Here is a 27,918-nt window from a genome sequence, read left to right as displayed (position 1 = left end):
TCTAACCGGTACAACTGTCTTCAGTTAAGACTGCTTATTGGAGCTGGTAAGCCACAATCCTATCCAGCGATGTCTTTCCACACTAACTACGTATCAGGAGCAGTAATTACAACAGAATTATTCAATGCACCCGGAAATATAAAGTCAAAGACGGCAGCTACTTGCTAAGAAGAAAGCAACGTACAAGCTTACAGACTATGATCACTGCAGTTTATATGCAGAAAGCAATTGAGTGCAAAGGACAAAGAGCTTAATACCACAGCCAAAAGGCAGTTAGTAACTTCAGCACCACAGTTGATTTTACCCTCCTAAAATGAAACATTTGCCCTGTGCACCTGCATATCATCGCTACCCCATATTTACATAAGTCAATGGCAGCACTTATATTAGTGGCCTATAAAAAGAAAAAAAAAACCAAAAATATTGCAGTTCCCAACCTATTGATTTATACTAATGCATTCTGCTGCTTCTATTTCTTTACAAATTTATGTTGGCTACCAGAGACACCCTCTGAAACTGTCTTGACCATTCCATGAGCATTAAAATTGCCAGCCTTAAACCCTTTGTCAACCAAATCATCTGCATGACGGTTACAGAGCCGTTTCTTCAAATTCAGGCTGTCCAAATCTTTTTGGTTAGCTGACAAGGCTGAATGGTGCTCTCTTTTTACACCACTTTCAGATGCTTCAAGCTTGGACAAAACATGAACTTGGGCTTCTGGTAATCTGGAGCTGTCATGCGTAGATGTCTCAGTTGAAGTTGACATTGAGAGCTTCAGAGTGCAACTGACAGTAGAAGGAATGACAGAGAGTATATCACGTTTTGCCTTTACTTCTATCCATTTGTTATCAACCCAATCTCTTGAAGGTCGCAAATCCTTTCTCTGCAATGTTAAGAACTTGTTTTCACCTAAAAATCAAATGCAAATTCATGAGATTCTCCATCATGCTGACAGAACATGATCTACGAACATATGTAGCAAGTATATTCCTCTCTTCTACTGCCAAATTCAGCCACAATTAGAACTAGTACCTCAATTCACTCTTAAGGTACAAAGAAACTATTGTCAGGTCATATACATAGCCAGATAAATAACATGTAAGCTCTTAAAAAACAAATCTATCTGTTCCAGAAGTTGAATTACCAGGGGAATACACGTGAACATTATCACCTCCAGAGATGTCCAACCCAATTATAACAGCTTCCCACCAGCCATCTGACCACCATGCATCAACTGCATCTCCAACCTCAAAAGAATAGTCAGAAGAATTATGAGGAGGCCAAGGCCTTACAGTATGGCGGCCTGCAAATCTCATCCCCAGTTCATCAGGAGTTGCCACTCTAGATGCAGGAACCCATTCCTGCAACATACACCACAAAAGAAAGAAGTTATGTTTCTATGCAAAAAGCTGAAATCATGGTTCTAGTCTGAAAGGCTAAAAACAAAGATGATGCAGCTTCTCTAACTGTTAATAGATCATTAGATATTGTTATCTTCTAACTTCTGCCTTACATGATTGTCCTTGAAACTTTCATTTGGAGTTTAAAACCACAGCAGAACAAGTAATCCCAGTCATTAAATGACCAAAGAGAACCAAAATATGAATATTAAGGAAGAACTAACAATTTTATGCTTCACTATACCTCTAATTTTCCAGGTCCATCAACATCCTGGATGTCACAGTATTGAACTTTTAAGGACTTTTTTGATGTCTGCAATATTTTACACCTGAACCAACAACCTCGGATACCACTATCCTGGCAGAGGAGTTCTATATTTTTTTCATCATCCTCAGAAGATAATTGAGAGGGTTCAGCCCCAACAAGATTAATAGAAGCTTTAGTAGATAATTTGATTTTCAATTTTCGATGAGTTGGTTCACATCTTTCCATCCGCTTTCCAGGGATCAAATTTGTCACACCAAAATGGTTTCTCCTTCGACTTCTTGTCCTTCTAGTACCTTGCCTGGTGGAGTCTTCAGAGTGAAAATCATTTTCTTCCTCGGTTGGTTTATGGACCTTGGCTTTATTCATTGAATCATGATGATGATTTAATGAGGAGACGATTGCTTGGTTATCATAGCCTCGCAAATTACTCAGTGAGAAGGTCTCAATTTTGTTGTTTTTGACTTCTCTGTGACACACATAGATCCTTGATGACAACTTTTCAGGGAAAAGAGCCAAACACTTCTCGAAGTGATTTGGAGTTAACACTGTGACAACTTGATCTATACACTTTGCAGTAATCCTCCGAACATAAGGAGTGATGAATATTTCTTCCGGATGTGCATTTAACTCAGGAATTACTTGCTTGACTTCCTGATTGTGCCGAAACCATCGCACTTGAGCCATTTTCTCTCCCTTCTTATCCTCATACAAATCTTCCAAGTAACCAAGGTAGTGGTTTCCTTCTTCAGCCATAATGAGCACAAAGGAATAAACCTGGACAAGAAGACAAACTTACTCATAGCTTTCTTTTTTTTGTGCGAATGCAATTGAGACAAAAAGTACCAGTTACTAGTGACTACTCACCGCTATTGTTGTTTTTTTCCTGCATAACGCTTGATAGTGTTTGAGCTCCTTAGAACAATTCCAAGCTTCACCAGACCACATGATATCTGAATCTTGAACTCTAAATTTTCCAGAAACCTGGACCTGAAAATAAGTTTTTCTATAAGCCATGTGAAATGAATAACTGATAATACACAAGAAAAATCTTAAAATTGGATCAATACCATAATATGGCAGTTACAACCTGATCCATCGAATTAGTCAGATTATGAAGACCAGCCATTGGGTATCCAGGTGACCTCAGACGCAGCCTCGATTCAATCATCTGATGCTCTGTCCCAAAGATAAAACGGTTGCTCACTCAATTCAGAGGAAATGTGTAACACAAATAAAACAATCACCACAAAAAGAAAACCAAAAAAACACATAGTTTGGTATTTATTCAGGTCAATTTCAAGAGAGTTCACAATTATGATCTGCAATCACACATTAGCAGGAGAGAAAACATTCTGCTAAATCTTGTTCCATTTCTTCCCAACTTCTGAAATTATAACCGCCTCAACTCCATTGTTTTGTCCCACACGCCTCCACCCTCCCTTCCCCAGAAGTGCCCTTCCAAATGAGGGAAAAATTAAAGACAAACAAGGAAAAACAAACCAATAATATCTTGCAAACATTAGGAACTCAGGTTTCAGATAATGAAAAGGCAGGCCCAAGTGAGAGATACAGATCAGATAATCACTTGCAACATGCCAAAACAAAATAGCATTCAACAAGTGCTCATGCACATTCTATTGCAAAATGCTTCATCTAGAAATTTACCATGATTATTATTCTTGCACTAACATCCTATTTCCTATCAATTGCTGTGATCACCATCTACTCTCGACAAATTACCATAAGATACATGTATAGTGACATTGATCCGCACAATTTGCTGCTTACTCTGCTATTCACCTGTATCTCATTCTCAAATTTTCATATAAACACTACTCTGACTGATACTACTAACCATAAAGGCTGTTTAACAATTGACCACTCCTAGTTATAGCTATCTATATTGTTGGTAAAATTTTGCTAGAGATAGATCAAGAATGTAGCATTGAGATCTTGGCACATCGCTTGAGAAATGTAGAAAAAAAAATGCCCATCACAATTTAAAGAATTTTAAGGGTAAATGGAGTAAAATATCCATTTGCATGGAATGCCTAATTTCTGGAAGATTATGCTGGATCAAAACTGACTTTTAAATGCAAATGCAGATACAACTACAGAAAGACAATATAGTACATCTTCCTGATCATCTAAATGTACTTGCTCAAATCTCATTCTGGAAGGCAAGGTTCTCAAAACAACTTCCCCACCCCAATTAAAGCATCTACAAGACGCAATGTTTAATAAGCTACAACACTTAATTGGTTCAACATTAACAACAGAAGTACAGAGAATAACATGTCAGATAACAGGTAATCTGTAGCCACATATACATAATACTAGTAATACAGGAAGGCAAGGACAACTATCATTGATTACCAATATTTGGTACAAACAAATCATTTGTGGCAAGCAACATAAAACATTAAAAGGATATTAAAGGGATGGAAGAGGTAAACAAATCAACAAAAGCATATTAAACAGTCAAGAAACGAATACAAGTAGTAACTCTTCTTCTTTTTTTTTTTTTGGAAGCAGGGTAATACTAACTTAATCTCAATAGCAGGGCTCATGAATTATGAACCTAAGAATATACAGCAGTATGCTAACTTTACACACACTGATGTTATGAAGTATTAGAACTGCCCTATTAAGAAGAAGTTAGTTAGCCACATTACCCTTTCATGGGGAATTAATTCTTTCTTGGCACTTCTTTCTGTTTAGATTTGTTGATTTGAGGAAACATCAAAATAATGCAAAGATTAAGAGAACCACAACTCTCATTTATGAATTCTTTAGACACAAAAACTGGCCATTTTTCTGAAGATAATAATTTCCAGGACAGAGGACATGGATAAGCAATAAAAAATCTGCATAAAACCTGCTAATACCCAGGTAATAAGATAGTGTATTATTCTCATTTAAATATGGTAAGTGAGTCAATGTCAGTCAAAGCCAGTCTTCAGATGACCTGGTACTTTGTTTATACCTTACATAAACAAGCTAGCAAACACTACCAAATCATTTGCATTTAATCACAACAAAATTCATTATGAAAGAGAGGGAGAGTCACGTGCTTTAAACTACCACGCTTGCTCTAATAAGAAAAATTTCTGCAATCATTCATTTATCTAAAAGCTCACTCAGAGTCTTATTTACCTATGGTTTCTTAAGAAAATTAAGTGAACAAATTTTAGATTAGAAAACCACTCAGCTAAAGTTAGAAATTAGAAATACAAAATTACTAAGCCAAAATCTGGTACACAGTTGAACAAACAGAAAGCCTCCTCTTCAATCTTTAATAAAAAGGAGTCATCTGGATATTTCTTATATGGAGCATATTTGTTGACCAAAAATAGGTAGAAAAGAACAGAACAAGATGAATTCCCTCTGCCAAAGTATTAAAAAACAAGAGACAGAGAGAGTATTAAAAAAATTTTTAATGAGCCCAGTTGAATTCTCATCCCAACCGACCTCTCTCTCATGAATACACATTCTAGCAATGTCTCAATAACATTCAAACATAAAGAGAACAACAGCACAGTCACTTTAGAAGCAAGTCATAGTCAAACGCAAAATGGAGCCTCTATATTTGGAACATTGAACAGAAGAATTAAACTTCAATAATTTACTAATAACATGGTCAACTGTTTCCCAGAAGAAGATTTTGTTATTTATAAGTATAGAAGCACTATAAAAAAACTCCATCTTCTTTTAAATCTCAGATGGTTAGCACCTGGCCTACATATGGCAGGCTGATGCGTGATTGTATCATTCTTTACTCAAACACATAGAGCCAACCATTTTCTGTCTTTCCTTTTTTTGCGGTTGGATCCCAAAAGACGCGATCACACAAGCAAGCAAAATGGGATTTTCATTGCTTAAAAAATAAGAATGAACAGAGAATGGTTGAAGCAGGACTCAAAAGAGCCAATGCTTGATACATATGCAACCATCCTACATTGGATCTTTAGCTCAACTGAATTAAAATCAGTCTAGTCGGATCAATCACAAGAAAATGAATAAACCTTTCCAAAGAGAGAGCTGAAAGCTTTCTTTCTGAAAAGAGTTCTTTTCCCCCTTACAAGAAAGCAAATTCAAGTCGATTGATGAAAAGAAATGCAGTAGGAAAAACCTAAATGACTGAATGTCTGACAATTAGATAAGAATTCATACAAAAAATGATGAGTATGTAACTTCAGAATCTTACCTGCAATCCTGTTGAAGAAGGTGGAGTCTTCAGAGATGAAGAAAGAGAAAGTAGTATGCAAAGGAGTCAGTTGAAGAAGAAATGATGAACGTCATCTTGCATTAATTGACCAAGGGATTCATGTAACACCAATCTAACATAACTTTTGAGCACGCAAGAGCGCTTCATTGGTGTCTAGAATATCCTTTGCCTTTTCCTTCAACTTATCCTAGCGGTTTACGCATTTATGTTATTAAATATTTGATTTCGATGCTTAATTCAACACCTATCAAATATTTAGTATTAAACTCAGATACATGGATCTCATAGCAATGTACTATAAATTTAGTCTAACCTGATCAAGAGATCCATGAAATTTAAATGCTAAATGAAAATAGACGAGTTTAATTAGTCACACTAGAGCAGAGGGAAAGCGATTGGCATGATTACATGTTCAAAATTCATGTGAAACAGGTATGTTTCATCTCATCCATCTTCAAGTCTCTATGTATACTTACATATATATAGCAGGCCCAATTTTATGTCTAGACTGGGCCTATTTCCATAATGCATGTACATGTTAGCAAGCAAAGTACTAGCTTTCAATATTGTCCAAGTCCAGCAACGTCCAACTATGTATCTATGAAAAAATGGCAAAAGCTTTAGCGTAAATAGTGTGATTAACAGGGTATGATATACATACATCTTCTGTACATGACACCAAGATAATTACTTCAACTCTTTATGTAGTAGGTTTCGACTCATTTTTTGAAATTATAGTCCTAAGATGAAATAATGGACTTTTTCAGTCTCTCTTGAACACTTAGAGGAACTTATAATCTTCAGGATATCTATCACTACTACATAGTAAATCCAGAAGTATCATGACAAACCCGTGTTGAATTTAATTCATATGCAATAGGCTAAAACTTTTCTTTTGAAAGTATTTGGCGCTCTGTGCAGAATAAACTGCATCTCGCTAAGAATTCTTATTACGGTCACTACTCTCCCATTCCTGACTATACAACTACATCAAGTATGTTATCAGTGATTGACAAAGTGGGTTCACAACAATAAAAGTCATTCCAAGTAAAAGATAGATTCATATATAAATAATAGACTAATGAGAAACATCCTGCTGAGAATAAAAATAAGAAAAAGTAGCTCTGTATGAGAGCCGCACATCTCTTGAAATCTCTTAGTATTCCCACACCCTAGCCCACAGAAAGAATAGAGAAAAGAAACAAGTCGGCAGTCTTTGCATAAGAAGTACCACATTGGCCAAACCCTTGACTCCTCTCCACATTTCAGCAATTTAGTCATTTACTAGCAAAGAACCAAGTCGAGTCATTTGCATAAAAGGTGTTTGTGTTCACATGCAACTAATATCATCATCAATCTACACCCAAGAAATTAAACGAATTCCCCTTCTGTTAGCTTAAATCTAGTTTTAGACGAGGTTACTTAGATGCTGCTATCTCAATTCCAATATTATAGAGTTAAACAAGCAAGTTTGATGTTGCTCAGTAGTTCCGTGCACCCCATAGCTATACATTGACATACCGAGTCATACTCACATGTATTATCAAAAAATCATGCTCAAGCAGTCTAAAAAAGCTACATACTTGAGACAATTACAGGGAGGCGAAACCCTGAGACCAGCTTTGTAAGCCATTCCACAACATCCCGTCTTGCTCTCCATTTTGTTCCAGCAGTGACAATTCCAGTGAACCCATAAGCATCCACAAATCCCTTGGACACGACGTAGGTCATATGCCTAATACTCCTCTCAGTCCCCACCACAGCAAGAACTGTATCCTCAGAGGATTGTTCTAAATAATAGTGCACAACCCTGTTTCCCTTCTCCTGGGAGATAATTCGTTCTTCCCATGCTACAAATACTTGATCATTTAAAACCATCCTGATGAAAATAAAAGAAAAAGAATACCAGTGAATTCCAACATGAAGTTCCTCTAGTTTTAAAGTTACTTCTTGTTTCTGCCAAAAAATTTACAGCATTGCGGAAACAGAAGACAAATTACGCGAAACTGACTTAGGTACAACTTACAAGTTGCAGAACAAACATGTAAACAAAACAAACAACAACCACCATGGAATGTAAGGCGAGAATTTCTTCCTATTGTGAAATTTAACACAAACGACGAACAGGGTTAGCGTCTTAGAGTCAGCGAGAGCAGAAAACCTCAAAAAAAAAGAAGAAGAAGTAATGAAATAAAATAAAAAAAGAGCTGTAAAAGCCCATATCCTCCCGGGTTTTACCCATTTTTCAATGCTTAACCAAGTTCAAGACCATGCACCAGCATTGCGCGATCAAACTAATAAAAAACCAATAACAACCCTCCAGCAAATAGGACAAGAAACAGGAAAAGTTCTGGAACTTACCTGATACAAGCAGAACTTGGAGGGCAAAGAAAGTATCAGTTGAAAAGCCAAAAAAGGAAGTCTAAAGTTGGCTTCTTTACCACAACTACGACGAGTATTCTGCTCGTGGGAGTGGGTTTGATACTATGTAAATGCTTCCATTGTAGTCAACTGTGGAGACTGTGTAATATCACAGGGAGTTGCTGCAGGTAGACAGGAGAAGTGCAAGAGGAGAGGGGGGGGGGGGGGGACGGGGGAGCAGAAGAAGCCGGGTGCTGCCACCAGCACCACAGCATGAGAGAGTATGGAAAAGGGCCGAATGGGGGTTTGGAATTGGTTTATTTGGCTGCTGTATACATCAATCATCAATGAACCAACAAAATCCCGTTTCCTTTGTACTACTCATTACTTCTTTTGGCATTATTGGCATAAGAAGATATGGGCTGTGGGGTCTTGGGCATGTTTTCTACTCCCGTAGTATATTTTTACGTTATATGATGTGATTGTGATGTGGTACACAAAGGATACACAAAACATCCATCAGGTACAAATTAGTACCATATATAAAATAAAATATTTGGCAAATATCCGTTCCGTTTTGTGCATTTCTTTTATGTGTTAACAAGAAACGTGGCTAGTTACCATATATAATCCGTTCCGTTTGACTTTCATTGTCACTAATATATTCTGTTGGTTGAATTTTTGTTTCTTGTATAGAGTAATCCCATTGACTCAAAAGGCTGATGCCATATTTGAGGCATGTCTATACTCCCGTTTGATTCTACAAGCTACTTTTTCCATGTTGTAATTGGAACGAGAGATAAGTTGAATAGCAAACTTTAAAAAAAAAAAAAAAATTAAAGTTGCTATTCTTACCATGCAACAAAACTTGTTTTCATCTTTCAAATTAGTTGTCATATGTCTAATTAGTAAAGTGATAATATATATATTATAAGTGTATTTAAATGAGTTGTTATATATGTAACGGTGATAATGTAAGCGTACATAAGATTAATCCTTTTTAGATGATCGGTTATTTTTTGTTCCTCCCCCGACTCTCCTCGCACAGAAAAAACCTACTCAAAAGGCTCGCATTGCAGGGAAGACCAGGCTGCAATCCTTAATTGTTATGTTTGGGCTACTTTAAGTCATGTGAAATTTGGGCTTCAAGACTTTCTGCTATATATATCGTCATGCTGGAGAAAGGCCCATTTTGTTTGTTGAATTTTTTTGTTTTTTGGGAGGAAAACAAGATAAGGGAAGAAGAACAAAGACCAGCACAGAGTCACAGACACAGCGCGAAACTCAGCCACAGACGACTTTCCAGCACAGAAAGCTATAGATATCAGCCACCATCCTCTGGCTCTGAGTAGGTTGTTGACTAACCTCAAGAATGATGACGACAATCCGATCTTCTTTGATACACACAAATCCCCGAACCGCAATATTCCTCATCCCTATCAATACCAAACAACACCTTAGTTACCCAAGAAGTACGTTTTCATCCCCTGTTTCCTCGACGCTTAAAGCCACAGAGAGCCTCCCTGGACAAAAAGTAACAAAGCATCCCAGCAAAATCAAACCGTTGAGTTCTTCAGAGCTACTAGAAACAAAATCCCGGGATGAATTTCCCAAAGTCGCATCACATCTTGTGTTGCTGGGAGCTGTAACAGTAGGAGTTGCACTTATTGTGATGGGCTTTGATGACGATCACAAGGCATTGGCTTTTGGTCCAGAAGGACCGCTGGTGGAGGAATTCTGGGAGAACATGAGGAGATATGCACTTTATGCTCTGACAGTCAGCACTGGATTTGCTTATACTGTTTTTCAGCCAATATTGGAGTTGCTAAGGAACCCCGTCTCTGCAGTTCTTGTTCTTGCTATTTTTGGAGGTTCTATTTACATCGTGACCCAGGTGCTGTCAGCAATGGTTGGTGTCTCAGATTTCAGTTATGACTATAGCTACTGAATTTGATTTTATGGATGCTGCAGTTATTCTGTCTACAGTTTCTTGATTACCGAATACTGCTGGTCTATTTACTGATAGCACTATTGTTTACTTTGTTCCTTGACATCTGTAGTGGAAACCTTTTTCCCTTTTCCCTTTTCCTTTCTGTTGCGAGAGTTCTGGGCGAATGGCAATCATAAACTAGCGGTCTGAAATGCAATAATTTCAATTAATAATAACTAGGAAACCCAATTTTCTTGCACATTATTACTGAAATGCAACCAAGAAATCGTACTATGGTTGGCTAAGAAATACTAGTACTAGTACGTATTGGATTAGTTGCTAGAGAGAGATCGTAAACGGCCATTGCATTTTGACAGAGGGATGTTAAGGAGCTTGGATTCTTGATAGCAGACCGCTACAATGGTTTCGCCGCCAACCCCCGCTGTAACACCACCACCTATTGAAAGCATGAAATGGGATGTTCGCTGGATTGCATCTTTGACCTTCCACCTTCTTGGATTCTCCAGTTTTCTTCAGCTCTGAATTTCGATTTAATTCCATGATAAGATTTCAGTATGAACACCAAAATCTTACGGCAAAAACACCTTGCCTTTGATTCTTCACTCGAAGGGCAAAAAAGCAAGAATCTTGATTGAGCAGCGAAACAGGTAAGATTGACCATCAGATCACGCTTTCATCACAACCAAGGCATGACTCTGTCCCGTGTGTGAAGAAACATTAATGCCATCAGAAACCACTCCAACACATAGGTTGAGGGCAATTAATGGATCGGACCATTTTGCTTTTGTTTTTTTTTTGCTTATTTCGTTTGGAAACTTTTTGTGTGACGTTTGACAGATAAATACGTATAGAATCAAAATAAAAAACGGTGCTGCTAGCTTAATGTTTTTTTTTTCATTACAGCTTAAAAAAGGAAAAAAAAACAAAAAACTCTAGAGAGGACAAGGTAGCATGATATATAGGATTCCAAATTTACAGATGAGAGGCAAGCCAGAAGAACTTCTTCAAAAACTATCCAAAGCAAACGTTAAACATTAAGCGATCAATAGTACTTAGTAGTAGCAGCAGGCACTGCATTGCCTTGCATTTTGGGTAAGGATTTAGTAGTAGAATGGATCAGTAGCAGGAGCTAGCAAGCAACAGATGAGACGGAGAGAGGGTAAGAGAAGGAATTGGCATACTGGAAAGTGAGAGACTCTCCCGGATTCAAAGCTTGTCCATCCTTCACAAGGCAATCATTATAACCAAGTCTCCTAAAGATTTGAGGATTTATGAGTCTGGCGGAGCTGAACCAGCCGCAACTTAGATGAATGTTTGAGATGCTACAACTTGCTGAGTCGCACACATTTTGGACTTCAACAGTGTATGTGGGGATGCCATTGAACATGCGTTTCGTTTGACCTTGAAAAACAAGGATGTTGTCCTTAGAACACGACGGCCCCTGACCACCAATCCGATCTGCTAAGCCCCCATCACCGCCACTGTCGCTGTCACCATCGCCACCTCCAACGTCACCGCCGCCGCCATAACCATCGTCATCACCGTTATCCTCATCTGTCCAGTTCCCTAATTAATAGTAATAAAGCAACAAATTTGTAACCAGCAATCTGAAATGGTGCCAGTGCTCGTGAACATAGGCATATATATAATTATAAGCCACACCGGCCAACATGCATGACAAGTGACAACATCTAATGAAAGAGAGCTTCTAGGGCCGAAGGAGACGTGAAAGAAAGATGTTTGTCGGAAATTATATACTAGTAATTAGCTAGCAGGAGTAATATGGTATGAAATAGCCGGATAAAGCAATAAATTACCATCTGTTCTCAACGTGTTTTTATGAATCCAGTAATTACGAAGGATAAAAAAGTGGGAACATATGAAAAATGTCACTAGCTTTTTACAGGTGATTATTTATGTTCCAATTATCCAAAGCATATTAATTACTACTCCAACAAGATTCAAAAAAAAAAAAAAAAAGTGTGCACTAATCTCTGACCACTAAAAGCCAGTAACTTTCGAGCAGTAGAAGAAGCTTTATTTTCCTCGGAAAATGCTTGCTCTTGAATGCCATTGCAAGTTTCAATGACTGATTCCGATGCCTGATAATGATCCACAGCTGCATGTAAAAAATTTTTATCGTCAAGAAATATATATGTGCAACCAAGTCAAATTTACAAAATATATATACACATATATTAATAACCTTTCGGTAAAAGGGGACTCAAAGTCACACAAGAAAGAAATGGGGAGGGGAAAGCTAAATGTCAAATCAGGGAGCTCATAGTCCACTGCTCGATAGAATAGAGTTGGGGTTGAGAATACTTCCTAGTCCCCTACATTAACAATTTAACATGAAGTAATAGTACGCAGACCAAGGTTTCAGATTACAAAAACTGATATTCGGTGTTGCTGAACTTCAATTAGAATCGAAGATTAAAGAGGAGTATCTTCATGTGGACCAAAGCCATCGATCGAAAGCTTCCTGAGATGGAAAAGTCTTGGATTCTCAGGTGCAGGATCAGAAAAGAGCAATACACTGGTCATGAATGTAGCAGGGGATGGCGATATAGAGGGATTACAGATTGCCTGATTCTGGCTAGCCGCTTCATATACATAAACTTGCACCACAAAGATAAACAACCATATGGCCCGCAAAGAAATACAGAGTTGGGAAATTAAGGACGTACCAAAGAGCAAAAGAAGAAGCATGCACGCGAAACCCAGAGCCATGCACGCCTTGCATTTAGCTGATCTACACTTGTCCACAGCAATCTTCATGGGGCCACTATTCACTACTTCCCCTCGTGAATATCCTCTTAGAACTTCTTCAAGAATTAAACCTGCATTATCCAGATAAACTAGTTTGAGTAAGCAAAGGAGGAAATGGCAGACCAAACCTATATATGTATATATATAAGCAAGTCACATAACATGTATAACATTTTTTTTTTGTGTGTTGGGCTAAACAAGAAAAAAAAGAAAGAATGTAACTCGAAAAGAAAGAAGCAAATACATCTGTGATGAACAGAGCCAAGAATTATCAACAAAATCAAAGTATTCTACCAACTAATGGAGGAGAATATGAGTGAAAAATTGGAAGAAAAGAAATGAAGTAGTTATATTTATGATACGTTAACTAGAGAGATTGAAAAAAGCCGACCGAGTTCTTTATTGATCAGGGAGAGACTGAGCAACGAACTTGGAAATGACACTAAGTTCTACGGCCACTTGGAAATGCATTGATGCTTAAGTTATGGTAGTCGTAGCGAGGTGGTGGCAGTGGGAGGTGGACAGCACAAGTCGGAAGGAAGAGCTGATCGAGGGGAGGGTGCGTAAATCGAAGGGGTTAGTGACATTTATGACGTACTAATCGGGTTGTAACACAAATTTACTGGACTACCCACGACTAAAAAGGTTTGATTTCTATTCCTGTTTCCGATGAGGTCCTTATTTTTTTTAATAGGATTTTTCTTAACACATTTGAAACGCACTAGTCCTATATTATTAATTATCACGTAAATGTACACACAAGTAATTATTATTCTTTCTTACATTTAAATATTTTTTTACATTAATTTTACCTTTTTAAAATTTTAATATCTGAACTATATTTTAACGACCATTCAATCTGACTGTTTTGAATATTACAATCTTATTAAATTAATCGTTGACTAATGAAATAAATTTTTTTATTCTTAAATTATATAAAAACTTTAAATATTTGCAAAATAAAAAATCATCATCATCATTGAAACGATATACGTTAAGGAAAATGGACATAAAAAATTTTCCGTGTTTCCTGCTACTCCCTAGTAGCAAGCGAAGCACGGCCATGGATTGATTTACCTGCCAACTCCCACTACTCTCATTTACTGACCTGGTAACCTACCCACCATTAAAGACTAAAGAGTGGCGGTATAGTAGGTTCTGAGAGGATATTGTAAGAGGTAAATTGTGCCCCAGAATTAAATTAAGGAATTAAGGAAAGGGAGGGAGTGAAATAACTACAGAAGTTACTTTGCTAGCCTAGCTGTCACTGCTCACTCACTAGCCCTCCTTAGTCTTTACCATAACATGGTGCCAAAGAGGAAGGAAAAAAGAAACCAAATCTCGCTGCATTTACTCATTGATAAGATAACTAGATACGGATTCAAGCGCCCTTTTAGGTTTGTATCATGAATCCTGAGTTGACATGCATTTCTAGTAACTATATATATACGTTGAGTATTTACATATTAATTGGAAGTCTTCAAAAAGAAGTCAGTACTATTTACATATATTGGAAGAAAGCTTCAACAGATTTGGAAGGTTGGCCTTAGAAATCAACTTCAGATGATTTTCGTGCATTCTAAAAAACCAACAAGTATACAAGAGGTTTTTTGCTATTCGAAACCACAAGTTTGGGAGGTATACCTCAAAACTCAACGTCATATGCTTGGTTGAGCTACGATCCATTGAAATATAGCTTGTGGAAATCTTTGTTTCAGTCAAATTCTAAATTCTTTAATGGGTTACAGCAAATTTCTTCCAAAGTGATTATTTCAAATAATACTCTATTCAAACACATTGAAATGCTTCCCCTCTCCTCGATTCAATGTACATGAGTAATAATAGAGGAATGTTGAGAGTCATATATAGTAGACGAAGAGGTAGTAGAATTTAGCCTTGAATATCAAAGGTCTCGATTGTTACGCCTTTATTTCTTTGATAAGCTTCTTCGCAATCCTTACTTCGGTGGCCATCTGGACGTCCTTCAATTTTCATATTTTCCACAGACTTCTTCTTCCTTGATCAGTTGATCTCCTTGAAGGTTCGGCTTGTCTCGGAGAAATACTAGTAATTAAGAACTGTAAAAAGGAAAACGTTGCGCTTTTTTTTTTTTTTTTTTGAAGCATTACGTACAAGAATGTTGAAGTACTGGTAGATAAAAGTACCGTCATTGATATTTATGTTCCTAAAAGCATGGGACAGGGTAACTAAAACGGTCCTAGATAAATTTTAACGCATCCGTAGGAAACTTCCAACTTGAGTTGATCTCCTATGTTGTTTTAATGTACGTACTACGTTGCCAGATAAAACTGAGACAAGCAAACCTTTGGAAAGAGGAACTTGTGTCCTGGAGAAAATCACCAAAAAGTCACAATTTCCACTGCGGAAACTTTTTCTTGTGGCTTTGAACTAGAAATTTGCGAATACATGCATGCTAACAATCATCCCAAAGAAGAAAAGCATTCATTGACAACTGCAGATCAAGAGGATTTCATTGGCTGATATACGGTCAAGTTTTCAAATTAATAGGTACTGTACTACATACTTTATTTATTTATTTATTTTTGTAACGTCATCCTTCAAACTTAATTAAGACGCCAAAACAACAATCTTTGGGCGTGATTAATCGTTAAATACTGAGAGTTGAAGTCGTTGGCATATATACAGTAAGTGTGTGTTTTAGAATTTGCTAGGCTTGGACGCAATAATAGATTTGCCCCCGCTATATATATATATATATATATGCTGTTTTACGACGACGCGTGTGAATTGAGAACAGTGACTGTAAAAGCTCTGTGAAATGGGTTCCAATCTAGAGCTTTGGAGCGTGTGCTTGCTTCATGCACACTAACACGTACGTTAAGCTGGGCGTGTTGAGCAGCTAGCTACTGTAGCTTTGGCCTCCTCCACCCTCATGCGGTTCAATTCAATGAGTTTTAATGACCGACGGCGACAAAAATATATGAATGGAAACACTAATACTAATACTCCCTCCCTTTTTTTGTAACTGACGTTTAAGAAATTTGCTCTAGTGTACTTTTATCTTTCATTTTATTATTCCCATACAGTATTAATTATTTTTTCACAATTTTACCCTTTTATCTCTCTTTTCCAATACATGGTTCTTAATTACTACTCCTAGTTTGGTGGGAGTTAGCTTGCATTGCTTTTGGCCTAGTAAAACAGCACCATTTAGTACTCTAGTGAGAGAAAACATAGGTGAATTGGATAATTAATGAGGGTACAAAAGGAAAGTAGTGTACAGATTTAAGCAATGAAAAACTTTTCTTAATTGGTGTGCAAAACCTTAAACGTCAGTTATAAAAAAAGGGAGGGAGTATTAAGTTCCTTCATATCTAACTAATAAATAAACTATTATATAAGATCGAGTTGATTTTTACTGTAGCAACTCCAAGAACTGCCATGTGGCACAATGAGAGGCACGGAGAGGTTTCTTTGTTTCCTTCTTTTGCTTTCAATGCCTTTGGGTCAATGCTGCCATATAAACTTTTCTCCTCCCCTCTATTTATTATGTAAACCAAATGAACCAACCTATTCAAGAAGGATCATTTAAGTCCATAATAGCTGATTATTATTGCCACTTTAGTCAAGAATGAATAATTAATTGAGAAATATTTGATATTAATATATTTAATTCAAAAAATAAATTTATCAATTATTACTTTGAATAAATGTATAAGGATAACATATTTAAGTGTAAATGCAAGATTAATATTCAGAATGCAACCTTATTTTTCTATAGATTTTTAAAATTATTTGGACTTTGAGGGAAATAAAATACCAAAATTGATATTTTTTTTTCTAGTGAGAGTAGCCGCATTATGACAAACGGTTTAAATGCCAGATTAATTATTTACAAAGCATATATAAGTGCATCGCTTGCTTCAATTTATAATGTTATTTAATTTTATAAACACTCTCCCTATTCTTTGGGATTAGTGGCAAGAAGAGATACAAAAATTTATAAAATTTTCATATTACAAAGAAATTGGGTAAGAGATGATTTAACTGATGGCATAAAAATAAAAACAAATATGCCAGTTATGAGCTTTATTCGTTTAGAAAGCAATTTTTTAGGTTTTTATTTGTCTGGAATTTATTGGAAAAAAATATGATAAAACATATATTTTTACGGTGTGGTAAAAATATTAAGATGTATAAATCATATCTCTAATAAATATTTAAAAAAGGAATGTGGAAAAAAATGGTTTTTGTTGCAATAAGACTATAAAACGTTGTGCTAGGAAAGATGTATATAATCTATTTTCCATAATTTAAATGAAACAGTTAGTCTAAGAATTATTTTAGCCAAGCCGTATCTAATCACTTACCAGTCGGATTGTCATTAGGGCCAGGCCGCCTCGAGCTCAGCCTAATCTGTGCAAGATTGAGATTGAACCTTATTCAAATTAAAACTCGGTCGGTCGACTTAAGCTTCAATATTATGTCCGATCTCAATATGAGTTGAGTTTAGGTTACACTAAGCTAAGCTAAATTCTTAGTAAAACTTTGCCCCAATTAATCACATGTGCCTTTGTGTGTATACACACGTGTCATATTCTGCGCAATATACTATTAACATGTGTACATCTATACAATATATATAACGAAAAACATAAATTATATGCGCGTGCATATAATTGTTTATGATATTAGATGGCTCGATGGTATCATATTGTTTCTTCTCTTCTGTTAATCATTAAGCTTATAGCTGTTCTTTGTATGAAATGAAGTTGTGGAATTCAAAAAAAAAGTTGTGGAATTCAATTGTGTGCTGAACTTTGGTTTATATTTTAGTTCTATGCCACCACTTGGTCGGCATTCATACATGGTTACTGGAATAAATTAAACTTACCATAAAACAAGAAAATCATTAAATTTAATTTGTCTCCAAATTAAACAATGTACCACTATTCATATGTACGTTCTAATTAACTAAGAAAAAAAAAATTTTTTTTTTTAATAAAAAGTTGATACAAGAAGGAACCAAGCCCATATGCCTTTATATGCATACATACATACGTTTTTGGGTAAGACATAGCTAAATGCTAGCTACAACGACTGAGAAAATTGGAGGAAAAGCATTGTGGTCGAATCAAACATTCGGGTCCCCATCTGACTGCAGTGGGAAATGTTCTGGATTGTGTTGATGCCTCGATGGGTATATACTATATACTACTGTGGCAGCCATTTTAGCTGGGATGGGATTGTGGCAGTGTACTCTACTGGTAGACAAAGCTTCCTGGCGTAGATGCTAGAAACTTCACAAAGATGCTTTCTGCCTTTGGATAGAGATCCCCTTCCCATTATGTAAGAGTACCGTCCAAATGATTCTGAGAAAATCCACCTTCCCCACACCCCCCAAAAAAAAAAAAAAAGACAGGTGGTGATAGACTGATCTACAATTAGAAATTGTTCAAAGTTACCAGGGGCATTCTCCTCCATCGAAACAAGCCCAAATGATTGTTGAATCAAAATAATCAAAGCAGTATAAAAAGGCATGACATGATATTCACCCACCACAACCAAAGCCGAACAGATCGACTCCCCTGATCATCGAACAAGTACTCGTTTCATTGCAGAAGCGCATACAGTCCAGGTCAAGTGTATTTTCCATACCAAACAAAGAGAGGAAGATGGATCAAAATGAACTCTCTGACATTGGAATCTCAAGTCAATCCAACAGATACTATCTTTTCATCAAGAAAACATTCAAGTTTTTAGTTCCCGTCTCTCTTGTATCTTTCCTCCTCTCCTATGTCACGGGTTTTTCTTTCTTCTTCGCCTACAATTTCCACTTCTCAGCTTTAGTTTTTCCACTCTTCGCTCGTGCCCTTGAGAGGAAGTACATGTTCCTCATTTGCAATGGCATCCTTGCATTTCTTGGCAAGACGTTCAAATTTTACTCCTCTTCTCTTTCCGTGCCAGACTTTAATGATCATGACGAGTCCACGAGGAGTACTACTGAAGCTAGAGAAGAAAAGCCGGTGTCTGAATCAACTCTATTTGCAGGACAAGAGGATGAGATCCATGCTTGTCCTGATAAAACTGAAGTTAATGCAGCAGAAGAAAAACTGAAGCTACAAGAGAACGGAAATGAACATGTACGTGTATCTTTTACCTCAGAGATTGATCAAGGCACGCAGGCTGGAGGCTTAATGATTGACAATGAAGATCTAGACCTGATTGAAGAAGAAGAGGAAGAAGTACCGCTAGACGAAGAGGACATGGAAGAAGGCGGAGGTCTGCTTTGTGCATCAGCATCTGAAGAAGAAGTTGGAGTAAATATTAACACCGAGGAATTAAATCGGAAGTTTGAAGAGTTTATAAGGAAGATGAAGGAAGAAATCAGGATCCAAGCTCAACAACCACAACTTGTAACTGTGTAGCTCACTAAGAAAGTAAAAAAAAAAAAAACTTCATGCTGTTCCTTAGTTCAAGTTGTTAGCTTGTCTTTATCTTATTATGAAGAAGCTCACTTCCTTCAATTCTTGCCAAGTAGTATTTCTTCTGTGTTTTTTGTAACTGAGTCGTTGTTTTTTACTTTCTCCTCTTCGCCTACTAGACTGTTTGCTCGTGTGCTTACGTAGCTTTGGCCCTGCAGGATCATTGCCTAACGCACACACTTTTTTTTTTTTTTTTTTGGAAGGCCATGGAGACAAAGGAAAGGACTAGGACAATTAAATCTAAACCTCTGCATTTTGAAATGCTAATTATACGCTTTGACCTCTTCAACTGTAATTTTTTTGAACAATCTTAGCTGGTATAAAAAAATGCACAATAATGATTTTCGAGTTACATATATAGGCCATTTGAAACAGATAATTGGTGTCGACTAGAAGCCTAATTTAGGGTAATTGAAACCGGATAAGTAGGGGTGTGGGAAAAAGCTAGAAATAAGAGATTACACGTAGACGTGGATAATACGAAATTATGAAGCACTCGTACTATATATATCCAAATTTCATGCTTTAAAATGGTAGAACCAACTTTAAAGGCTCAGCTAAGTTATAGGAGTTTGTTTGCTTGTTTGTTTAGGGTAGCACTGTCCTGTTGTTAATGCATTATTGTTCTTCTTTAACTTAACTAGATAGCTGCTGCTTTGACTAGAGAGGCAGATATTATCTAAAGAAGGGCCTACTAAATTTTTGAGATGCAATCCACCTCCCAATATTGTCTAGTTTTCATTAATAGTCCTAGGATAGGACTGAGTTTTTCTCAATGCAGTTTGACAGCATGGAAAACAATTGGAACAAAGAAGTCCAGACACCTCCTTTTTTTTCGTTTTTTTTTTTTTGGGTGGGGGAGTAAAGCTGTCTATTGTGCTGCTTTATTTCGAAGCAAGCATCGCATCCCACTTTACAGAATCTATATCCCACCACCTGAAATTGCAATGCATAACATGTGCTTCTCATCAAAAGCTCTTATGAGTGACTTTTGCAAGCACAAAACTTTATGCAAGTCCGAAGTTGGTTTGGCGAAAGAATGGTATTATTGTTAGGTTGAAGGGTGCAGGGTCCCAGGTATCATCCGGACCACCGTGCCAAATTGCAGAGGTTTGCGGCCTGAGATGTCGGTCAGGCAAAGAAACGAGCATTACAATCATAAGCAGCATCTTGTATGTACGGTAGCTGGCACCCCATAATGCGTTCCATCTGATGTACTTTTTGACAGTTAATGGGAGCTTTGGCTTAATGCTTTAGCCTTTGACGGGAGGTAAAAGGCTCCTGATGGGTTTTGTCTGATCTTTATAATGCCATCCTCCTCTACGCTAGACGCTAGTAACTGATCATTCAAGATTAAAAGCAGCTAATTATCCCCAAACGTATAATGAAAAGGTTGACAAACTACAACACCTAATATTTTTGGTAATCACACTTGTCAAACTCCCGTAGCGTATCTTATCGTCGTCTGTTGACTTAGACGCTTACATACGACCATTTACCAGAGACAATTAGATTAAATTAGTGCAGCCAACATTTCGGCAAAGCCATACACGTGGTTGGACAATTGCATGCCGGCAAAACAAGAACGTCAACCTAAAACTTGTAGTGATAAATTAATCAATTTGGTGATTGAGCTAATGACGAAAAATCTTTCACGGTTACCGACTTCCATAGTATATGCTTCTAAACTACGGTTCAACTGTGTAAAGGATTTTCTATTCTACTTCCTGTGCTACTTTCTGCGAAGATTTTCTATTCCACTTGTGAGTGGTTCAACTGCAACACTCTAGTGCTGATATTTTTGGAACATTTTAAGGTACAATCGGGATATAAAACCTTAAAAAAAAAATAAAATTGTACATAGAAACTAACGTCGAGGTATGAATCTCACTCGTTCTATACAACATGCATCATGGCACGGTACTTGCGCTGTTAAAGAATGAAACCCAAAACCGATGATATTTAATGGAAATCTCATGACAGTTGTTAGCTCTCCTTGTCCTGTAAAACTACGCAGTAGTCTCAGACGATGAAGCTCATATCCTGGCTACAGATTCATGCGGTCCACAATGGGGTGGCTTTCCTTTTCGATAATCTTGTTGCCCTTTTGTTTGCTCCACAGAGAATCCATTAGAGGGTCCCTCGAACCACACGAAGTAGAGGGAACGAGATAAACCCTGGAGCTCTGTTTGGATTATAAATTATTTGAGATATTTTTACTGTAGCACTTTTTGTGATGTGATGTATGTGAGATAAAAAGGTAATTGGGAATGTAAAAAGGTAGATTGAAAATTGTAATAATAATGTAAGCAAATAAATTTTGACAAATAATCCTCAATCCAAACAAACCCACCTAACATGCAACGACTGCAGTTATTGGAGGACACATCCAGAAGGGCCTCGGTGTCGGGCGGAAGGTAATGATGAATAATGAGAACTCAAGACCCCAGTTCCTATCTGTCATCAGGTGAAGACGAACACAGTGGAATGCCATAATTGCCAATCGTACAGCAAACGTTCTGCCTTCCCTAAAACTTGAAGTCAATCCACAGAACGGAGATTGTGAATGCGTGATAATGGAAGCGGATAACATATTATTATTCTTATGTCACAGCTCAGCCTTAAAGGGTTCAAAATGAAGCAAGTAGATAGGCACACGATCCCTCGTGTTCACCAACGCAGCAAGAGAACAAAACAAGAAGCTTTTGGCGCCCCTGATCCTTGCAGAGACCAAGGCAGTTATTGCAAGGCACGTGAAACTGCAACTGTTAGAAGAGAACAATGACAATCATAGTTTTGCTAATCCTCCAAGCTGTGACACTCCAATTATACATAAGAAAACCAACACAAAGGCAGATGTCGTGCCACACAATTCAATATTCTTAATCAGAAGCACCATGAACAAGAACGCATCCTCAGCCATGTTCAACACAGATTGAATTTGACACTATGAACAAGGCAACTAGGCTCAGCCATAATGCCTAACGACAAACAACACGAATAGGTGGATTTTTACCAAGATAAACAAGGCATCCATGCAAAACATGTGATTTTGGGACAACTAAGGGCCGCAATGGTTTATTTCTTACTCTCTTTTTCTTTTCACCTTTTCCAGATATGATAGTGAATTATGCTGCCCAGCAGTTGGTGGAGTATCCTTCCAGGGGTCGAGGATAGAAACCCCAGATTGACAGCATATGAGCTAGTACAATACCACATTGAGAAACATTAATCACACTATAATCTGACACACAATTAGGATTAATGAACATTCTCTTCTTGGTGGACATGCCAACAGCAGTGATCTGAAACTATACATTATGCGGTTGATAACTCAAATACAGTTTTTAACTACCACATCTTCTGTTTCTTTCATCAGCAACACGCTAATGCAAGTTACCGCTCCAAGTTGCAAGTCTGTTTGATGAAAAAGAAAACTTGTAACATCCGGATGAATGAATTGAAAAATAGGCACAAGAAAGAAAAGGGACTAGGTCGATTTTCTGTTTTGCATGTCATCAAATAGGCCATCCCTCTCTACTGTCAGAGACACAAAAAGATAAACAGGTCAGAATATTTGTGCATTGGGGGGCACTACACCAACTGGCCACCAGGCAGTACCACGAGATAGCTAAGTGGGAAAACTTTATTATCATACCAGCTTAAAAAGAACAAGGAAGTAATTCAGAGTTGCTTAGTTTGACATGGGAGAAAAATCCATATACTTTGTCATAGCAAAGTATTAGCTTCCATTTCCTGGCTCTTCAAGATGACATACTCCGCTTCACAAATTCAACATTAAGGACATCTGACTATTTAACCATATTATCAAAGACAGAATGAAGACAATTCCATGGGAAATAACGAAATGAAAACAAGAAAGATGCCACTTACAGTGACTATCAGGATATATTAGAAAGGGTACATGTACAGGCACAGAAATTCCTAAAGATGGCATTATTTGAACCATCAGAATTTGCCTAAAAAACTTTCCCAAAATTCATTCACAAACCATTCACCTCTGGCTGGTTATTTTCCCCCTCACTATATGTTTGAAAGGATTTTCTTCTCCCCTCCCGATCAAAACACAGAATTAACCCATAACAATGGGTCATATCAGCTATGTGAAAACCATTCAGTGATTAAACTGCAGACTCCCATGAAGGATTTCTCTTCTTCATAAGATAAAGATAAGCTAATGAAAAAAGGAAGAAATAACCTACAAGGAAATTTATAGATAAAGAAAGAGTGAGAAGACTTGGTTGAAATAATCAAATTGTAATGCAGATTAACATCTACCTCACCAGTGAAGTTCAACAAAAAGCAATCTTGATAGTCCGTTATTCACAAATATTGGGTCATTAGATGTTCTGTTACTCGAAACATCATCTGTCTACAACTTCTAGCAACTATGAAAACTTAAAATCATCATGATACCAACATATAAGATTCATTTAGTCATAAAACATGACCATGGGTTCAACTAATGCATCCACGCTGTACAGAAGAGAAATGAGCGGCATAATCGGAATGAAATTTTATGTCTAACTGCAGTAAGTCATCTAGCATTAAGAACCATAGCACATACAGAAACTTTTACATCTATGCAAAACTTACTTCTCTAGCATCTTACCTAGTCCAAGGAACTTTTTTTAGCATTTCTCTTGATAAAAAGAACATATCCAAAAGTCAGTCATCTGAAAGTCATTCTTCATGACAAATTTCTTTCAAAAAAATAAATAAATAGCTCAAAAGTGGTTTAGAATTTGACTTTCCAAACCTATGAGTAAATGATCTACTTACAGTGGATTTACATGAGTCTATAATATATGTAAGTAGGCAGGAATAAGTAGTTAGACCCTGTGACTGCAATACCTTTTCTATCGTACAACAGATCATAAACACTTCCAACTCAAGGGAGAACAAAATCAGAGAAGATTTTGTTTGGCTTTTCTTCCATTGATCAGGGACAGCGGATGCTAATGCTAACGTAGTAATCCCTTAGTCATTAGAGAAGCTGCCATGCCAAACTATCAAGCTGTAATCTTCATCTCCAAAATTTCACACCCTCCATAACCTTCTGATTGTAAAATCACTTAGATGTCCTTATATCCCAGTTTTGGAAACAAAGAGCTTGTTAAGTAGGTGCATCTACTTAAGCAGATTCTAGTACAATCCGTTAATTGGTCAAGAGTGTTGAAGTTACAATAGCCCTTCAATTACATGGCATATCTCTTACTTCATTAATGAGTCTTGTGAGTTCTTTTGTAATTTCCTTACGCACATAATCAGAACGCTCTTTTGCTAGTGATGCTTCAGAAAATAATGTTTCTGTAAGACAATTGAATTCCTGAAACCATTTATCAATTCCAATTTGATTACCATGCTCACCATAAGAAACTAATGAGTTTCCTTGTCGCCATCGACTCAAACAGTACTTGTCAGGAAGCTCAAAATAGTTTTTCACCACAAGTACTCGAAGAGCATGCCTACACAAGATTCCTGAAGACTCAAATTCCTTGCACGAACAGTGAATTTGTTCATCTTCTGGAATCCATATAACAAGGTATTCCCCATCCATCTTTTTAAAATGACGTACAAGATATGATCCATTAGCCATTTCAGAAGCAGCATATTGCATAGATAAGATCAATTCTTGCTGTAAAGCATTAAACGCAAATGGGGTAAGTATATTTCGTGCGTGCTGTTCAAGAGGTAAGCATGTCCGAAGTTGCATATACTGCAAGTCCTCATGTGCTGCCTGAGCTTTGTAATTTGATAAGATTCCTACCTGAAAAAGGATGTTATGGCTGTATTCAGGAATCTAAACCACGCAATTAAAACATAGCAATTACTAATGTAATAATTATACAATAAAACTGTAAGCATACTACCTGCTCAAAGAAGCTACGCAAACAAGTCTGAGCACTGAAAATTCCTTTCAAAAATGTGTCTACAGACTTCGAGTATGATATAGATGCCATTTGTGCAAGAAAACAACCTCTTATGTAAGACAATGCCCAAAACAGCCTGAGGGAAAAGATCAAAGAAATGTGCCTATCTGAGTTAAGTCCAAACCGAGAAACCATTTGACTCCACTGATACTCAAACTCTTCTGTGCTCTCAACGTGATATAATACTTCAAGCTCAGACTTGAGTTCTGAATATCTTGGTCCAAGTAAAAGAGAGAACCAACTGAACACTTTTGGTAGGATGTTCCATATAGAAATAATGTGCCTGGTATTTGGTAATTCACTTCTTATAGCATCTCTCAGTCCGAGGTCAATATCAGTGATAATTGTCTGTGGATATCTTCCTTTCACAAAACGACAAAAAGCCTACATGAATAACTAAGTCAATACATGAAAGAGGGACAAAAAAACAAAAAAAAAAAATCCAAGACAGTACAATGTCTCGAGTGATTTGATGGTACACCTGTAAAGCCCAAGCAAATGAACGAGGTGTCTCATCCTGCAATAAAGCACAACCAAAGAAAATAATTTTTCCATGGTTGTTGATCCCTAGCCATGCTCCAAAAAGCATACCATAAGTCATTGAACGATATGTCGTGTCAAAATAAACTACATCACCAAACATGTTGTAGGCATGAATTGAGTCTCCATATGACCAAGCAATGTTCTCCACCTTGTCATTTTCATCTACAGTGACATCATAGACGAAGTATGCATCAGACTCTTTAGTCACCCTGCAGGCCTCGAGAAGATCCATTGTGTCATTTTCTCTTTTCTCATTCAATAAAGCATCAGTCTCTTGAACGAGTTTCTTGCGATTTTGAACAAAATTTCTGACATCCCTTTCTAGAAATGGCAGTTGTCCACCTTGAATTCCCTTTTCCAGTTCAAGCACCTTGACAATGCGATGTATTGGAAAACCAGCTTTTGACAGCAACAGAATGCGCTCCTGATCTGCCTCATGAATTTTACGATAAGCTGGAAGGAGACGCACTTGATCATCTTCCAGGAGCTCATGATTGTGCACATTGCTGAATTGCACAACAAACCATTGAGAAACACCATCTACCACTTCCTTTGACAAGTACATCTTTGCATCACACCCGCACCGGGCAGACTTCCTATCCCTCTGATGCTCCCCAGTGGGTTTCTTTCTCGCAGGTGCAAACCCAGCACGATAACAAACAAAGTCTCTCTTGTAAACACCAAGTTGTTGGCTCAATCTCGAGCGTTCTTTTCTAATCGAAAATCCACTCTTTCTTGCAAAATTACCATAATAATCGAAAGCGTCATTGTCGTTCTTGAATACCATTCCCACATAAGGGGCAACCATAGCTTCGGACGACCCGAAATCAACATTTTTAACTGCACTTTCGGGCGAAATAATAGTATCCTCAGCCTCTCCTTCGTATGCAAGAAAACATTTCCAATCCCCACAAGGACATTGCTGCCTCCTCATCCATATGTTTTTAGATGGTATTGACACCATTTTCCACCAAACCCAATTGATGTTTTAGCTTATAAATCTACATAACTCCTTGAAAAGTCCTCAAATTTTTGCATTGTACCTACCCCACTGCATAAGGAGCAACCAGTGAGGGATTCTTTTTTTTTTCCCTTCCTTTTCCTCTTGCCCTTATACATAGATTCTAGATAAAATTACGCGCATAAAGATTGAATTTTAAACTGAAGAAATTGCAACTGACCAAGAATGGTACACTTTTGTCCGAACAATAAGCTATCAAGACCGTGAAATCAAATTGCATAGACAATCAACAGAAGAATGATATGCAGAGAGGGAAAAGGGAATACTGGAAGTAAACCAGTAAAGTAGTGAATTTAGTTCGAAATTGCGCTCAAACTCACCTGTAAAGAATTAGTAAAACATTATGAGTTGGCCCTTTAGTAGAAATCTTCAGTATCTTCCTTCTCTTCTTCCTTGACGTGTGACGCTGGCTGTAGTCGTCAGCAACAGCGAGCAAGAAAGATCCCTTTTTGAGTGCTGGAGAGTTCGCCTGGGTAAAGAATCCCGATATGGACTGACAGCTGAGTCTGAACATACGTTGGGCAAATGCAAAATGGTCGAGACTTGGGAGGATGCCTGAAGCGATGGGCCAAGCACGCCGGGCTAGACAAGTTTAGAATTAGCTCCGTTTGCATCCGCTATTTGTTGAGGTGGTTTTAAAAAATTTTATTGTAGCAGAATTTTTATTTTTTAGAGTAGATTTTGAGATATTTTGAGAATATATTTTGAAATATTTAAAAGTAGTAGAGTTTTTAAAATATTTTTTAAAATATTTTTTAAGCATTAAAAAAAATTAAACTACTTTTAGAGTAATTTTTTAAAAAATTTTATAATTTTTTGAAAAATTGATGGATCCAAACAGATATTTTTGTTTTATTAATCTTCTGGGCTATATGATGGAGAATTGGTTCTGTGCGTGTAGTAGTATTAATTTTTTTTTTTTTAAAATAAACCCTAATCTTCTGTAAATTATA

The 27,918-nt window shown here is 37.1% G+C and overlaps 4 protein-coding genes across 5 annotated transcripts; 2 read left to right on the top strand and 2 right to left on the bottom strand.

Moving 5' to 3' along the window:
• Positions 1 to 139: 139 nt before the first annotated feature.
• LOC113783559 lies at positions 140 to 8,436 on the bottom strand. Of its 2 annotated transcripts, XM_027329726.1 has the most exons (7): positions 8,258 to 8,436; positions 7,480 to 7,775; positions 2,756 to 2,844; positions 2,533 to 2,655; positions 1,645 to 2,442; positions 1,145 to 1,361; positions 140 to 909 (listed from the first exon to the last, which is right to left on the bottom strand). In XM_027329726.1, the coding sequence occupies exons 2-7, from the start codon at positions 7,772 to 7,774 to the stop codon at positions 470 to 472; spliced, it is 1,962 nt and encodes a 653-aa protein (XP_027185527.1). In that variant the 5' UTR covers position 7,775; positions 8,258 to 8,436; the 3' UTR covers positions 140 to 469. The 2 variants fall into 2 exon arrangements, with proteins under 2 accessions (XP_027185527.1, XP_027185528.1); XM_027329727.1 differs by lacking the exons at positions 7,480 to 7,775; positions 8,258 to 8,436 and having other exon boundaries at positions 2,736 to 2,988.
• A 1,078-nt stretch (positions 8,437 to 9,514) lies between these two features.
• On the top strand, positions 9,515 to 10,345 carry LOC113782781. Its single transcript, XM_027328703.1, has one exon. It carries the CDS (start codon positions 9,630 to 9,632, stop codon positions 10,203 to 10,205), a length of 576 nt encoding a protein of 191 aa, XP_027184504.1. The 5' UTR covers positions 9,515 to 9,629; the 3' UTR covers positions 10,206 to 10,345.
• Positions 10,346 to 18,525: 8,180 nt separating this feature from the next.
• Positions 18,526 to 19,512, top strand: LOC113783155. Its single transcript, XM_027329220.1, has one exon. It carries the CDS (start codon positions 18,638 to 18,640, stop codon positions 19,388 to 19,390), a length of 753 nt encoding a protein of 250 aa, XP_027185021.1. The 5' UTR covers positions 18,526 to 18,637; the 3' UTR covers positions 19,391 to 19,512.
• A 4,671-nt stretch (positions 19,513 to 24,183) lies between these two features.
• Positions 24,184 to 27,537, bottom strand: LOC113748450 (putative protein FAR1-RELATED SEQUENCE 10). Its single transcript, XM_027292006.1, has 4 exons — positions 27,286 to 27,537; positions 25,883 to 26,995; positions 25,342 to 25,785; positions 24,184 to 25,238 (listed from the first exon to the last, which is right to left on the bottom strand). Exons 2-4 carry the CDS (start codon positions 26,906 to 26,908, stop codon positions 24,663 to 24,665), a joined length of 2,046 nt encoding a protein of 681 aa, XP_027147807.1. The 5' UTR covers positions 26,909 to 26,995; positions 27,286 to 27,537; the 3' UTR covers positions 24,184 to 24,662.
• Positions 27,538 to 27,918: the final 381 nt, after the last annotated feature.

The sequence above is a fragment of the Coffea eugenioides genome, chromosome 9 (genome assembly GCF_003713205.1).
Source record: "Coffea eugenioides isolate CCC68of chromosome 9, Ceug_1.0, whole genome shotgun sequence".
Classification (NCBI taxonomy): Eukaryota; Viridiplantae; Streptophyta; class Magnoliopsida; order Gentianales; family Rubiaceae; genus Coffea; species Coffea eugenioides.
This window is presented reverse-complemented; position numbering and strand designations above follow the sequence as displayed.